At 44.2% G+C, this 14822-nt stretch overlaps 1 protein-coding gene across 4 annotated transcripts in view; it reads left to right on the top strand.

Annotated features, from left to right (window-relative positions):
* Positions 1-14822, top strand: part of rad51b (RAD51 paralog B) — a 435778-nt gene that overhangs the window by 314973 nt on the left and 105983 nt on the right. For 3 of the 4 annotated variants that reach the window (XM_052029616.1, XM_052029630.1, XM_052029623.1), the window contains one exon: positions 6693-6771. The exons of the other annotated variant lie outside the window; for it this stretch is intronic. In XM_052029616.1, coding sequence (XP_051885576.1) covers positions 6693-6771 — 79 coding nt within the window. The remainder of the gene's footprint in view (positions 1-6692; positions 6772-14822) is intronic. 4 annotated transcript variants of the gene reach the window in all.

The raw sequence follows: 14822 nt of genomic DNA on the forward strand, positions 1-14822 counted from the left end.
TCTGTGGGAAAAAGCAGTTTCTCCTAATCTGCGTCCTTAATCTGCTCCACCATATCTTGAGGCTATGTCGCCTAGTTCTACTCTCACTTAACAGTGGAAACAGCTTTCCTGCCACTATCTTATCTACCTCTTTCATAATTTTATGTGTTTCTATAAGGTCCTCTCTTATTCTTCTGAATTCCAGAGAGTATAGTCCAAGTGACTCAATCTCTCCTCATAGGCTAACCCCCTCATCTCAGGAATCAACCTGGTGAACCTCCTCTGCACCACCTCCAAAGCCAGTATATCTTTTCTCAAGTAATGAAGTGGTCTTAATAAGCAGTAGCTGAGTCCTAATCTAGCTGTGAAAAATAACATTCGTAAAACAACATAGATTGACAGACCCCATTACTGGTTCTGCAAGTGGTGTTATTTATTCTACTGAATGACGCAGAGAATTGTGAAGATGTGCATAATTATTATGTTCTAAATATAACTAAAGATTTACCTGACTGAAAATAGAAATAAATACTGAAATAGCTAAAAAATTATCCACCCTATCAGTTCAAGTTAAGCAATCTAATTGGAACCTAGCTATACATTCACGTCCATTGAATTAAAGACTCATTATGGAAATAATTATCCACCCAATGACTTGTATCGGGTAAGTGCTGGACTTGACTTGAACAACCTGTTATTTGGGGGCGGAGTGGTGGGGGCTTGTCATGTTTGTGCTGATCACGCTTGTTGATAGGCCAGTGTAGGGACTGCTGAACTCAGGAGTTTGGTCGGGTTAAAGGAAATAGGGTTAACAGGGTTTGCCGAGCAGCCGGCATTGTGGTTGTTCCTGCCAGCTAGGATACTGGCAGACAGCAGGTTGAGTGTTCTGGCTCATTGAGTAGGCCATTCTGATTGTTGATGTGCTCCGAGTCCTAACCTTAACCCTAATGTTTTCCTCACCCAGCACAGAGTCATAGAGTTGTACAGCATTGAAACAGGCCCTTTGACCCACTACGACTGTGCTGACCATCTATACTAATCCCACTTGCCTGTATTAATTTTGTATCGCTCTATATCTTGCTCATTCAAGTACCTGTCTAGATGCCTCTTAAATGTCGTTCCTGTTCTTACCTCCACCACCTCCTCCAGCAGCTCATTACAGATACTAACTACACCTTGTGAGAAACATTTACCCCCTCAGATCCCCTTTCAACCTCCTCTCTTTCACCTTAAACCTATGCCCTCAAGTTTTAGGTAACCATGGGAAACAGACACTGGCTATCTACCTTATCTATGCCTCTCATAATTTTATATCCCTCTATCACGTCACCTCTTAGTCTCCTTTGTTGCAGGGAAAACAGACCCAGCCTGTCCAATCTCTCCTTATAACTCAAGCCCTCCAATCCAGGCAACATCCTTGTAAATCTTTTCTGCACCTTCTCTAGCTTAACCACATCCTTCCTGTAGTGTGATGACCAGAACATCTACACTCTTTATGTCAAGGCCACTCCGTAGTGCTCGAGAAACATGGCTAACGTTGTTCCTCTTAAGCCAAGGCCAGTGAGAACAATTATAACATTCTCTGGTTTGGAACACAAGCTTCCTTCTGGGCTGCGTGGGAGGAGGGGAGTTCTCAGACTTCTATGATTACCAGATTAAAAGAAACGTGCCCATAACCAATATAAGGAAGTGTAAAGAGTTGTCACAGGCATAGTCCTTTATATGAAGTTAGCAATAAAAGATTCTTCTGATAAATTAATAAAGGAAAAAAAAACCTTCGATGCAGACTCAGTGTAAGTGAGAACAGTGGTTCAGTTCAGCGCCCTGTGAGCTACCAACCATACAGACCCTCACAAATATTTGGTTTTCATCCATCAGTACATTGAGCTCATCTTGGTCAAAGAAGTCATGCTCACAAAACAATTGCTCCTTCAATTTTGAATCAGCTTCTGCAGTTCATGACTTGCAGGCATTATAGTTCCTCTACCTTTCCTACTTCCAACAATTCCTTTACAAATACAGTGGTGTAGCTAGCAAAATCACTGCCTCATACTGCTAGTGACCTGGGTTCGATCCTGACCTTGCGTGCTGTAAGTGTGGAGTTTGTACATTCTCCCTGTGATCCCATGAGTTTCCTCTATGTATCCTGGTTTCCTCCCACATCCCAAAGATGTGTGAGTTGGTGGGTTAATTGGCCACTGTAAGTTGCCCTTAGTGTGCAGATGAGTGGTAGAATCTGAGGGAAATTGCTGGAACTGTGGGGAAGAATAAAAAAATGGGATTAATGTCAGGTTAATATAAATGGGTGGCTGTTGCTCAGTGCAGACTCAGCGGGCCGATGGGCCTGTTTCCATTCTCTATGACTCTATGGCTATAATTTCTCTTCCAAAGGATGATGTGGGCTATGGCTAGGAAGACATATAAGCAAAAATCAAGAAGATTTAGCAGGAAGCAGAAGCAGGAATAAGCAAAAAGATTTACGAGGATGTTGCCAGGACTAGAGGGCCTGAGTTACAGGGAGAGTTTGGCCAGGCTAGGTCTTTATTCCTTGGAACGCAGGAGAATGAGGGGCGACCTTATTTGATGCTTTCTTGATTTGAGGACTTTCTTGATGCTTCCAGGATCTAGATCGTGTGTGCTTGCGCAAGGAGTTGTCAAGTTAACACTGCTGCCTCTCAGCTCTGGTGTTGATGAGGTCATCTATTTTGGTGCCGGGAGAAGTGATCCCTTTTTATTGGCCATGAGGTATTTGAGCATCACTTGATATAAAAGTTTTACCTCCTTGGTATCAAGGGAAGCGCTAGCTGAGATGCTTGAAATTCTGCATTTTTTTTAATCGATTCTTAAACTTTGTCAGTTTTATATAATTGGTGGTGGCTTTGCATGTTTTTTTTTACTTTTTATATTTGTCTTGGGCTACGTTAATAAAGTTTGTTTTAATATTTTTTTTAAATTTTGCTTCAACATATCAGATAATGTAGACATTGTGCTAACTTGGTTGGCCACACCAAGACTCACCAGTGCAGTCTTTTTTATTTTAATTTATTATTTTACCCGTGCCAGTTTAACATGCATAGATAGAAGGATATGTTTTCGGGTAGATAACCTACCTAAAAAAGTCGTAATAGATACTTGACCTCCAGTTCTGTCTGTGTGGTGTCTCCACATTCACTCTGTGATCAAGTGGCTCTCCCCCCTGATTTCCTCACACATCCCTAAGTTTGGATTAACTGGCAACTGTAAGTTACCCCTAGTGTACGTGGGTGGGTGGGGGATCAGGGCCAGGGGAGTGGTGAGGGTTGATGGGCATGTGAGAGAGAGTAAGCGACAGGGAAATAATTGGAGGAGTAGAACTAATGAGAATGTTCTGAGTGCCAGCATAGATTCGATGAGCTGAAATGCCTCCTTTTATGAGAAATGGATGAAATATGAGCAATCTGATCACCCTGAGACACAATTCTACCAATTAGATTCTGTAGCAGGGCATACACTGATGGCTGCCTTAGTCCCAACTCCCAATGTTCTGTACGTGGAGTAGATCAACACACTGCACCTCCTTGTATTCTCAAGGGTCACCTTTCACACGATAGAATGAGGTGCTTGATATTCCACATAATGGAGTAAACACTGATTGAGAGGCTGAGGTTAAGGGAGGAAAAGACAAATCCATTGCTTTAACAACTGAAAACATGGCTGCTGATGGATGAGTGCTTAAAAATCACAGATGATCAAGAGGTCAGAGTGCACAGATATCTCAGAGGGTAGTGCAGGACTGGTGGAGATTAATGATATTGGGAGGATGGATGACCTGATAGAAGTATATAAAATTATGAGGGGCATAAATAGATATAGTCTTTTTCCCAACGTGAAAAGCCAAATACTAGAAGGCATAGGTTTAAGGTGAGAGAGGAAAAGTTTTAAAGGAGATTGAGTGGTTAGGGCTTTTCTCTTTGAAGAGAAGGAGGATGAGAGGTGACTTGATAGAGGTGTCAAGATAATAAGAGGCATAGATCAAGTGGACTGTCAGAGACTTTCTCCCAGGGCAAAAATGGCTAACACGAGGGGGCATAATTTTAAGGTGATTGGAGGAAGGTAAATGGGGGATGTCAGAGGTAAGTTTTTTACACAGAGTGGTGGGTGCGTGATACGCACTGCTGGCAGAGGTTGTGGGGGCAGATACAGTAGGTACTTTTAAGAGACTCTTAGATAGCCACATGAATGATAGAGAAATGGGAGGGAAGGGTTAACATTTGGGAGGGAAGGGTTAGATAGATATTAGAACAGGATAAAATGTCGGCACAACATTGTGGGCTGAAGGGCCTGTACTGTGCTGTGGTGTTCTATGTTCTATGAGATTTGTGAGGCAAGATTCTTTACACAGAGACTGGTAGGGGCCTGGAACACACAGCTAGGTGAAGTAATAGAAGCAGATATGATAGTAACGTTTAAGGAGCATCTAGACAGGTACATGAACAGTCAGGGAATACAGAGGTATGGACCTTGGGCAGGCCGATGGGATTAGTTCAGATTAGTATCATGGTTGGCACAGACATGGTGGGCCGAAGGGCCTATTCCTGTGCTGTACTGTTTTATGATCTTTCTCCTATGATAAGGAAAGGAGATATTGGAAAGCAAATAAGAGAGTCTACAATATTAACTGGAACCACTGTACATCAGTGGGCAGGGGGTTTAGTATGTGTTGGGCCACACAGCGGAGTTCTGGGACAAGTTAAGCTGGCAGGGAGTGAAAGGTGGGCTAAGACTAGCCAAGAATGTATTGCAGTAGTCAAATCTCAAGGAAACAAAGGCATTGATGTGTATTTCAGCAGTGTAAGATATGAAGGAGAAGGATAGCAGGAGATAGCATCACATTTTAAAGGAGGGGGTGGTTTTAGAGATTTGGATTAAGGCGCAGAGGGTTTGGAGTTTGCACCAAGCCCAGACTGGGATGGTGAGGGCCATCATTATTTAAGCACTAACACACTGCCATAGTTGATCTACGGTGTATAAGGCACATTCTAGTCCTGTGCTGTTTATTGCCATGCTTTTTCACTCTCTAGTTCTTGACCTTTGAAGAGTGCTGCAAGAAAACTTTGATGGTTTTTACCCAAAGGTGAAGAAACGTCCGCAGTATGGACAACCGTCACAGTAAGAACTACAGGCACTAAAGTAACATTCTCAACACATTCTGCAGCACACAGAGAGCTGTTGACAAGTGGTTAGAAATTATTCCACAGCTCTGTAGAGCTGTAGAGCTGTGGTTAGACTGTACCTGGAGTGCTGTCAGCACCCTGAGAAGGATTAGTCTTGGAAGAAATGCAGAGTAGATGCCTCCTGGATTATGAGGAGTTTATGCACAAGCTAGGGTTGCAATGTCTAGAACTTAGAAGGTTAAAAGGTGATTTGAAGTATTCAAGACATCAAAAGGAAGTTATAGGTAAATGAAGAGCTCTTCTGTTGGCTGAGGAGTTTATCTTTGGAGTAATACTCTGAAACAGGCCTTTCAGCAGTGAAATTAGGAAAATAATTCCGCATGTAGATGCTGCAAGAAATTGGTAAATTGGTTTATTATTGTCACATGTACCGAGGTACAGAGAAGAATTTTGTTTTGCATGCCATCCATACAGATCATTTCATCACATCAGTACGTTGAGGTAGTACAAGGGAAAAACAATGACAGAATGCAAAATAAAGTGTTACAGTTACAGAGAATGTGCAATGCAGGCAGACAATAAGGTGCAAGGTCATAATGAGGTAGATTGTGAGGTCAAGAGTCCATCTTATTGCACTAAGGGACCGTTCAGTAGTTTTATAACAGCGATATACAAGCTGTCCTTGAGCCTGGATGTACATGCTTTCAGGCTTTTGAATCTTCTGCCCCATGGGAGAGGGGAGAAGAGAGAATATCAGTGGTGGGTGGGGTCTTTGATTGTGTTGGCTGCTTTACAGAGGCAGTGAGAATTGTAGACTGAGTCCATGGAGGGGACACAAGAGATACTGCAGGTGCTGGAATTTGGAGCGACAAACAAAATGCTAGCTGAACTCAGCAGGTAAGGCAGCATCTGTGGAGGGAAATAAACAGTCGACGTTTCTGGTCGAGAATGGTCTTGACCCGAAACGATGACTGTTTATTTCCCTCCATAGATGCTGCCTGACCTGCTGAGTTCAGCTAGCATTTTGTGTGTCTATGTAGGGGATCCTGGTTTCTGTGATGTGCTGATCCGTGTCCACAACTGTCTCCAATTTCTTGCAGTCTTGGGCTGAGCAGTTGCCATACCAAGCTGTGATGCATCTGGATAGGATGCTTTCTATGGTGCATCGATAAAAATTGGTGGGGTCAAAGGGGACAAGTCAAATTCTTCTTTATAGAATTTGCAGTTCTCTTCTAAGAGCTGCCATTGTTGATAGGGCAATTGTTAGTTTCAGATCTGAGATTGATAGACTTTAGTTGAAGAAAAGTCTTAAAGGATGTGGGACAAAATGGGTATGTATTGTGATTGCATTGAATTGCTAATGAGAATCTGAGTGGCCTTCTCCTCTTCCTAAATTCCATTAATGTATTTCTTCTTGACTGTAAATTGGTAATTTTCATAATAACTTGAAGGTGGAGGAAGATATTGTGAGAGGCAGCCATACCTAATATGCTTCCTGCAGACTTGAACTGGCTCAGTTACCTTTAACTCATCTCCCTTTGTCCTCTGGTCTTGTTGCAGATCATCGTTGCCAAGTCTCCGCTTGCTCCGTTTGCCATGTTTATTTTCACCATTCAGAATTCGGGTCTTATTCTTCAAGGTAGGAACTATACAGAATTCGGAATTCAAGAGATAGACAAAAAATTTGAAATGGTTTTCATGGTCACTTGTAAATTATCAGGCACTTTTTCCTGAATGAAAGGTCACTGTATTCTCTTTATAGGCAATAGTATTTTCAGGATTAAAGGGGTAGTGGGTTCTTCATTTGGTACTGTACAGGGAGACTGTTACCAGGAGTAAAGGGCCTGTTTACTCCTCATTCTGTGTTATACGTGGAGCAATGTTTTCAGGAGTAAAGGTTTAATCTGTTCCTTCCTATGGTACAATGGCTAATGTTATCATTGATACTCGTGGAAAACCAATTTCCACCAGTTGCAAGTTAGCATAACTACCTCTAACCCCCATTGTCTCTTTTTGTTTGTATTCAATTTTCATTCACTCTGCTATGTGTCCCTCTGATTCCACATGTTATGACTATTTTGCAGTATTCTACTGAAGGGTTTTTGAGATCCAAGTATATTCTGTTGACCCCCATGGCTCTTTATCCTTCCTGCTATACCTCGTAAGGTTGGTCACACCCTTGACTTTCATCTGAAAGACTTATTCAGAAGCGATTTTGCTATCAATAAAGGAACTTGTCCACATCTTCTTTAATTCTCAAATTCACGCCCACATTTGGAGTATTGTGCGCGGTTCTGGTCACTCAGCTCCAGGAAGATAAGGTGGACGGTCCTATCCATGTACCTGTCTAAGTGTATTTTAAATGCTCATTCTATATACCCCCCACCCACTGTGTGAAAAAGTTGACCATCAAGTCCCTTTTAAATCTTTTCCCTCTCACAAACCTATGCCCTCTAGTTTTAGACTCCCCTACCTTGGGAAAATGACTGTGACCATCCCCCTTATCTATGTCCCTCGTGATGTTATCTACCTCTATAAGGTCACGCATCATCCTCCTGTGCTCCAGGGAAAAATGTCCTAGCCTGTCCAGTCTCTCCTTATAACTCAAGCCCTCCAGTCTAGGCAACGTCCTTGTGAAGCTTTTCTGCACCCTTTCCAGCTTAATGACATCCTTCCTGAACTGTACACAATACTCCCAAGTGTGGTCTCCCAAAAGACTTGCACAGTTGTAACATGATGTCCCCCAACTTCTGTACTCAATGCCCTGACTGATGAAGGCAAGCGAATCAAATGCCTTCTTCACCAACCTGTCTACCTGTGTCTCTACTTCCAGGAAACTATGTATTTGTACCCCTAGGTCTCTCCGTTTTACAGCACTCTCCAAGGCTCTACCATTTACTGTGTAACTCCTTGTTGTGTGAAATCGTTCTTTTCTGTCTTAAGGATCAAGGACTCTGGACACGAGCTTTGTAGACCAAAACTAGTTTAATCACAAAGGCAAACGCGGGACAGAATGGATGGGAACAGACGCACGCTCACTCATGCACAGGATACCACGAACACGAGAGGGGAATCGCAACTGGGGTAAAATACACTCACACACACACACACTGATACAAATAAGCACACAATAACAATGTACAACTTCAGGATACAACACTTCAGTGCCTGACCCACACTAGCATTGGCCCTTAACGCTCCCTGAGTCTGAGTGAAACGCTCCCTGACCATGTGGTGATGCACTCTTACCAATGATCTCTGCAGCGTTGTCTCACTACTCCTGGGGTCGTCAAAGAGGAAGGGTTAGGTGATGCAGCCCTTTTTATGGTGCTAGGAGGCTGGGTGGAGCCTCACTGTTGTGATTTAAATGAGCCAATGGTGTGGGAGTCAAAGACAAAGGTTCCTGCCACAGCCAATGGTCAAGCAGGTTCAGAGACAAAGGATACTGGTCAGGCAAGTTCAGAGGCAAAAGGTACTCTCACACCTGAGGGGTGGGTGGAGCCGCACCTTGATTGACAGTAGTATCACTTCCGATCAGAGGAGCAATGCTGTCCTCCGGTCAGTGGGGGTCATTGTCGTTACTGTCACGTGACAGCCATGTGGATTTCTCACAACACTCCTGCCCCTAGTTTAACTTACCAAAGTGCAACATCTCACACTTGTCCGAGTTAAATTCTGTCTACCATTCTTAGGGCCACCTCCTCCTGAGATTTCTGACTGCAAAACATCCTGGTCTCAGACATCAAAATGCAGAGATAATTCATAGAGGTCAAGGGTGTTGGAGAAATGTAAATTTATTTCAGTAAAGAGCAAAGAAGTTCTCCCTTGTGCCTTGGTCCACAACCCCTTTGTGCCTTGGTTGTTTTTCTCTACATCTCAACAGTGACTGCAATTCAAACTGACCATGAAGCTCCTTGGTGCATCCTGAGGTTGTTGGAGGCAATGTGTAAATGCAAGCTCTTTCTCTCTGTCGATCATGCACAACTGATGTTTTTGCAGCACTGTTCCCTGCTTTGACTTCTTGCAATTTGTGTAACTGGGGTTGACTTGGGCAGCAATCAGTGACCCTCCAGCAAAGGATGGTAGCAGCGACTTCAGTCAGTGATAGTCAGGACTTCCCATTGAAACTACCGGGCGTTATACTCACTATCCATGTTGAAAATGCTCAGTTTGCACCATTTCTTTTCCTCCAATGGCTGCAGGCATCAGCTATCATTTACATTATGATGCTTCACAAACAGTGTAACCATTCTCAGGCAAGGGGCAATTGCATGCTTAAGTACAATAATCGAAAGGTATTGGTATTTGGTATTGGTTTATTATTGTACCAAGGTACAGAGAAAAACTTGTCTTGCATACCATTCATAGAGATCAATTTATTACACAGTGCATTGAGGTAGTACAGGGTAAAACCAATAATAGAATACAGAGTAAAGTGTCACAGCTACAGGAAAGTGTATTGCAGGTAGACAATAAGGTGGAAGGTCATAACAAGGTAAATTGTGAGTCAAGAGTCCATCTCATTGTATAAGGGAACCGTTCAATAGTCTTATCACAGTGGGATAGAAGCTGTCCTTGAGCCTGGTGGTATGTGCCTGATGGGAGAGGGGAGAAGAGAGAATGACTCAGGTGGGTGGGGTCTTTGATTATGCTGGCTGAGGACGCAGCCTGTGGGGCACCAGTGTTGAGAATAATCGTGGCAGAGGTGTTGCTGCCAATCCTCACTGATTGTGGTCTGCTGGTCAAAAAGTCAAGGATCTGGTTGCAGAGGGAGGTGTTGAGTCCCAGGTCTTGTAGTTTGGTGATGAGTTTGCTTGGAATTATGGTATTGAAGACGGAGCTGTAGTCAATAAACAATAGTCTAACATAAGTGTCTTTACTGTCCAGATGCTCCAGAGATGAGTGTTGGGCCAGGGAGATGGCATCTACTGTAGATCTGTTTCGGTGGTAGGCAAATTGGAGTGGGTCGAGGTTGTCTATGAGGCTGGAGGTAATGTATGCCATGACCTGCCTCTTGAAGCACTTCATGATGGTGGATGTCAGAGCCACTGGTTGGTAGTCATTAAGGCAAGTTACCTTGTTTTCCTATGGTACCGGGATGATAGTGGTCTTCTTAAAACAGGTGGGAACCTCAGATTGAAGCAGGGAGAGGTTAAATATGTCTGCAAATATCCCTGCCAGCTGATCAGCACAAAATCTGAGCACGCGGCTAAGGACACCATCCAGGCCAGATGCTTTCCTTGGGTTCACTCTCTGGAAGACTTATCTTACGTCCTCGATGGTGACCATGGGTTCAGTTGTATTGGAGGCTGTCGGGTGGTTGGTGACAGTCCACTCCCCTTCTGTTCAAAATGCGCATAGAATGTGTTAAGCTCATCAGGAAGGGATGCGCTTGTGTTAAATATGCTGCCTGACTTCACTTTGTAGCCCGTTATAGTGTGTAAGCCCTGCCACAACTGACGGCTGGTCTGGGACTCTATTTTGAACCGGTATTGTCTCTTGGCATTCCTGATAGCTTTCCGCAGGTCGTATCTCGATTTCTTGTAAAGGTTAGGGTCACCTGATTTGAATGCAGCAGTCCTTGACTTCTGTAAGGAGTGGATCTCCTGGTTCATCCATGGTTTCCAGTTTGGGAACACCCGTATTGTCCTCTTTGGTACACAGTCCTCCACACACTTACTGATAACGTTCGCGATGGTGGTGACATATTCATCTAGGCTGGCAGCTGAGTCTTTGAACATGGACCAGTCCACTACTGAAAGCAGTCACACAGAAGCTCATCTATTCCCTCAGACCAGCATTGCACGGCTCTCTGTACTGGATCCTCCTGTTTCAGTTTCTGTTTGTATGCAGGGAGGAGAAGCACAGCCTGGTGGTCAGATTTACCAAAGTGAGGGCGAGGGGTAGCTCGGAAGACATCTTTGATGGTTGTATAGCAATGGTCGAGGGTGTTAGCACCCCTGGTGGGACAGGAGATGTTATGGTATTACTTTGGTAGCACACTCTTGAGGTTGGCCTGGTTGAAGTCACCTGCAATAATGAAGAGGGCCTCAGGGTATCTTGTCTCAAGGTTGTTGACCACAGAGTATAGTTCATTGAGTGCAGGCTTCATGTCCGTCTGGGGTGGGATGTAGACTGCCATCAGGATAGCTGAAGTGATCTCCCGTGGCAGATAGTATGGTCGACACCTCACCGTTAGATATTCCAGACTGTATGAGCAGGAGCTCGTCAGGACTGTCATGTCCGAGCACCACAAATTATTGATTAAGAAGCAAACCCCTCCGTATCTCCAGAGTTGCACCACTCTGCCATTGGCTTTTCAAAACACAATGCATTGTCACTGAAGTGCATTGAATGGGGTGAGGTTTCACCACCTATGCAGAAGCTGCAAACTATATTCACCACAGAAAGTTTTTGTCCATTTCAGTTTTGGTATCCGCTTAATGACATAATATGGGTTAATAGTTGCTAAACAACTATAGGTGCTGAAAATTAATCATTACAGGTCCAGAGTGTCATTCCTGCAAGTGTTATGAATTGTTGGTTTATTAAAAAAATGAAAAATTAAAAAAAAAGTTTCCTCTCTGTTCAATCTTAATTCAATTGCTTCTCCTTATTTTTCATCCTGTATCTGAATTGGCAATGAATTCACCCCTTCCAACTGGGGCCGCCTTCTCATTCTGAAATGTAATTACAATTCTGAAATGTAATTGGAAAAAGAGACATCCTGTTTCTTGTCTTGCTCATTCAGGCCACAGTTGCCATTTCCATATTACATGAACAGATATGCTGGAAGAGCTCAGCCAGTTAAGTAGCATTTGTGGAAAGAGAAACAGTTAACATTTCAGGTCAAAGGCCCTTCATCAGAACTGAGAAAGAGAGAAAACAAGTTGGTCTAAGTCACAGAGAAGGTGAGGGAGCCCAATGGGTGGAACAAATGGAATGTCAGTAATAGGGCGAAATGATGGACAGCCATTGAATGAGTAGTTAAGCTCCTTTGTTTGTGTAATGCATTGCTAATGTTGTGAAGTCTGGCTGATGTTGTGTGGTCTTTTTTTATATTCATTCAAGGGATGTGGGCTTCTCAGGATGAGCCAGCATTTAATTGCCCATCCCTAGGTGCCCTTGAGAAGGTGGCGGTGAGCTGCCTTCTTGATCCGCTGCAGTCCTTGAGGTGTGGGTACACCCACAATGTTGTCAGGGAGAGACTCCCAGGGCTTTGACCCAGCGATGATGAAGGAATGGCGGCGATATATTTGCAAGTCAGGATGATGTGTGGCTTGGAGGGCAACTTTCAGGTGGAGGTGTCAACATGCTTTTGCTGCCCCTGTCCTTCTGGCTGATAGAGGATGTGGGTTTGGAAGGTGCTGTCTAAGGAGTCTTGGTGAGTTGCTGCAGTGCATTCTGGAGATGGTGCAAACTAATGCTACTGTGTATTGGTGGCGGAGTGCGTGAATGGTTGTGGATGGGGTGCCTATCAAGTGGGCTACTATGTCCTGTATGGTGTCAAGATTCTTGAGTGTTGTTGAAGTTGCACTCGTCCAGGCAAGTGAGAGTATTCCATCACACTCCTGGCTTGAGCCTTGCAGACGGTGCACAGGCTTTGGAGAGTTGGGAGGTCAGTTACTCGCCACAGGATTCCTCGCCTCTGACCTGCTCTTGTAGCCACATTGTGTATGTGGCAACTCCTGTTCAGTTTCTGGTCAATGTAACCCCAGGATGTTGACAGTGGGTGATTCAGTGATGGTAATGCAATTGAATGTCAGGTGGTGATAGATGGATTTTCTCTTATTGGATATCGTCATTGCCTGGCACTTGTGTGGCGCAAATGTTGCTTGCTACCTATCAGCCCAGGCCTGGATATTGTCCAGATCTTGCTACATTTGGGTGTGGACTGCTTCAATATCTCAGGAGTCGTGAATGGTGCTGAACATTGTGCAATCATCAGCAAACATCCCTACTTCTGACCTTGCAGTTGAAGATGGTTGGGCTGAGGACACCACCCTGAGGAACTCCTGCAGAGATGTCCTGTGGCTGAGATGTTTGACCTAAGACCACCACAACCATTTTCCTTTGTGCTGGGTATGGTTCCAACCAGTAGATGGTTTTCCCCCTGATTCCCATTAACTCCAGTTTACCCAGGGTTCCTTGATTCCATACTTGATCAAATGCTGCCTTGATGTCAAGGGCAGCTACTCTTACTTCATCTCTGGAGTTCGGCTATTTTGCTCATCACAAGGCTGTAATGAGGTCAGGAGCTGAGTGACTTCGGCAGAACCCAAACTGAGCTTCTGTAAGCAGGTTTTTTTTTCCAAATCTTTTTCTTTTAACAAATAATTGAATTTCTTCAGAAAAGTAAGGTAAATGCGTTTTTGATGCTTTGTGATATTGCTCCTCTGAATAAAATATTCCTGGAAAGTTTATTCCCAGAAACTCCAGGACAATCCTGGAGGGAATGGCAACTCCAGCGAAGACTAAGTGTTGGTAGGCGCATTGTAACTGCAACCAGTTCAGGCTTTTCTTCAAAAATCCCCCCTCTTCCCCTTTCCCATTTTCCAGCTGGATTTGAGGATACTGTTCAGGAATACTGATGCTGGTTGTAGTACGCTAGTGCTGAAATGGGCAAACTGAGTACTAATGAGGGCTTTCTATAGTGTGTACGTGTGTGTGCACAGTTCGATGAAATCACCCCAGTCACTGCGGAGCCCAAACTGCTGGTTAAACGAGCAGCATCTCTGGTTGCACCCATGACTAGCCTTTATTTTGTTTTCATTTAAAAGAGCTATGCTGATATAAACTGTCAACAGCCCATTGGGAGTCAATTGATGCAGTTCTCTCCCTGATTGCTCTTTCCGTTTGAACTGAAGCATTTCCCTTTCGCTTGTGGGGTAAACAATAGCTAATGATCTGTTTCCCACCTTGATATATGCACTCGGGAAATAAAAGTTGACCAGCAATTCATTCATTTGCTGCTGGCAGGGCTTTTTGTTCTTGAGATTCCCAAGACACAGCAAGTTCATCATCTGCCTTCCGAATCCAGACACTTTCGGTTCGATCTGAAGATCTCATGGAGTCGTACAGCAGAGAAACAGGCCCTATACACCTCCCCACCCACCACGAGTTCACGCCAACCATCAAACACCCAGTTGCACTAATCCCATTGTTTTCCCCTCACATTACTGTCAAATCCCCCACCCCCCGATTCTTCTGCCATCTACTTACACTAGGAGCAATGTACAGTGGCCAGTTAACGCACCAACCCACATATCTTTGGTAAGTGGGATGTAGGAGCATCTGGAGGAAATCCACCTGAACACAGGGAGGAGGCACACACTCCACGCACATAGCACCGGAGGTTAGCATTGAACCAGGCTCACTGGAACTGTGAGGCAGCAGTCCTACTAGCTGTGCCGCTGTGCCGCCCTACACTTATTTATTCATTCTTCACACTGCAGGCTCGCCAGTCACTTTCAGGATCTGCATGTTGTTGGCAAGGCCAGCATTTATTGCCCATCCTTAGTTAGTTTGAGAAGGTGATGGTTAGCTACCTTGAGCTGCTGCAATCCTTCTGTTGAAGGTACTCCCACAGTGCTGTTGGGGAGGGAGTTCCAGGTTTTGATGAAGGAACAGCAAAAAAACAAACTGCTGAAGGAACTCAGCGGTTAGGCAGCATTTGTGGAGGGGAAGGAA

The sequence above is a fragment of the Pristis pectinata genome, chromosome 1, assembly GCF_009764475.1.
Source record: "Pristis pectinata isolate sPriPec2 chromosome 1, sPriPec2.1.pri, whole genome shotgun sequence".
Classification (NCBI taxonomy): Eukaryota; Metazoa; Chordata; class Chondrichthyes; order Rhinopristiformes; family Pristidae; genus Pristis; species Pristis pectinata.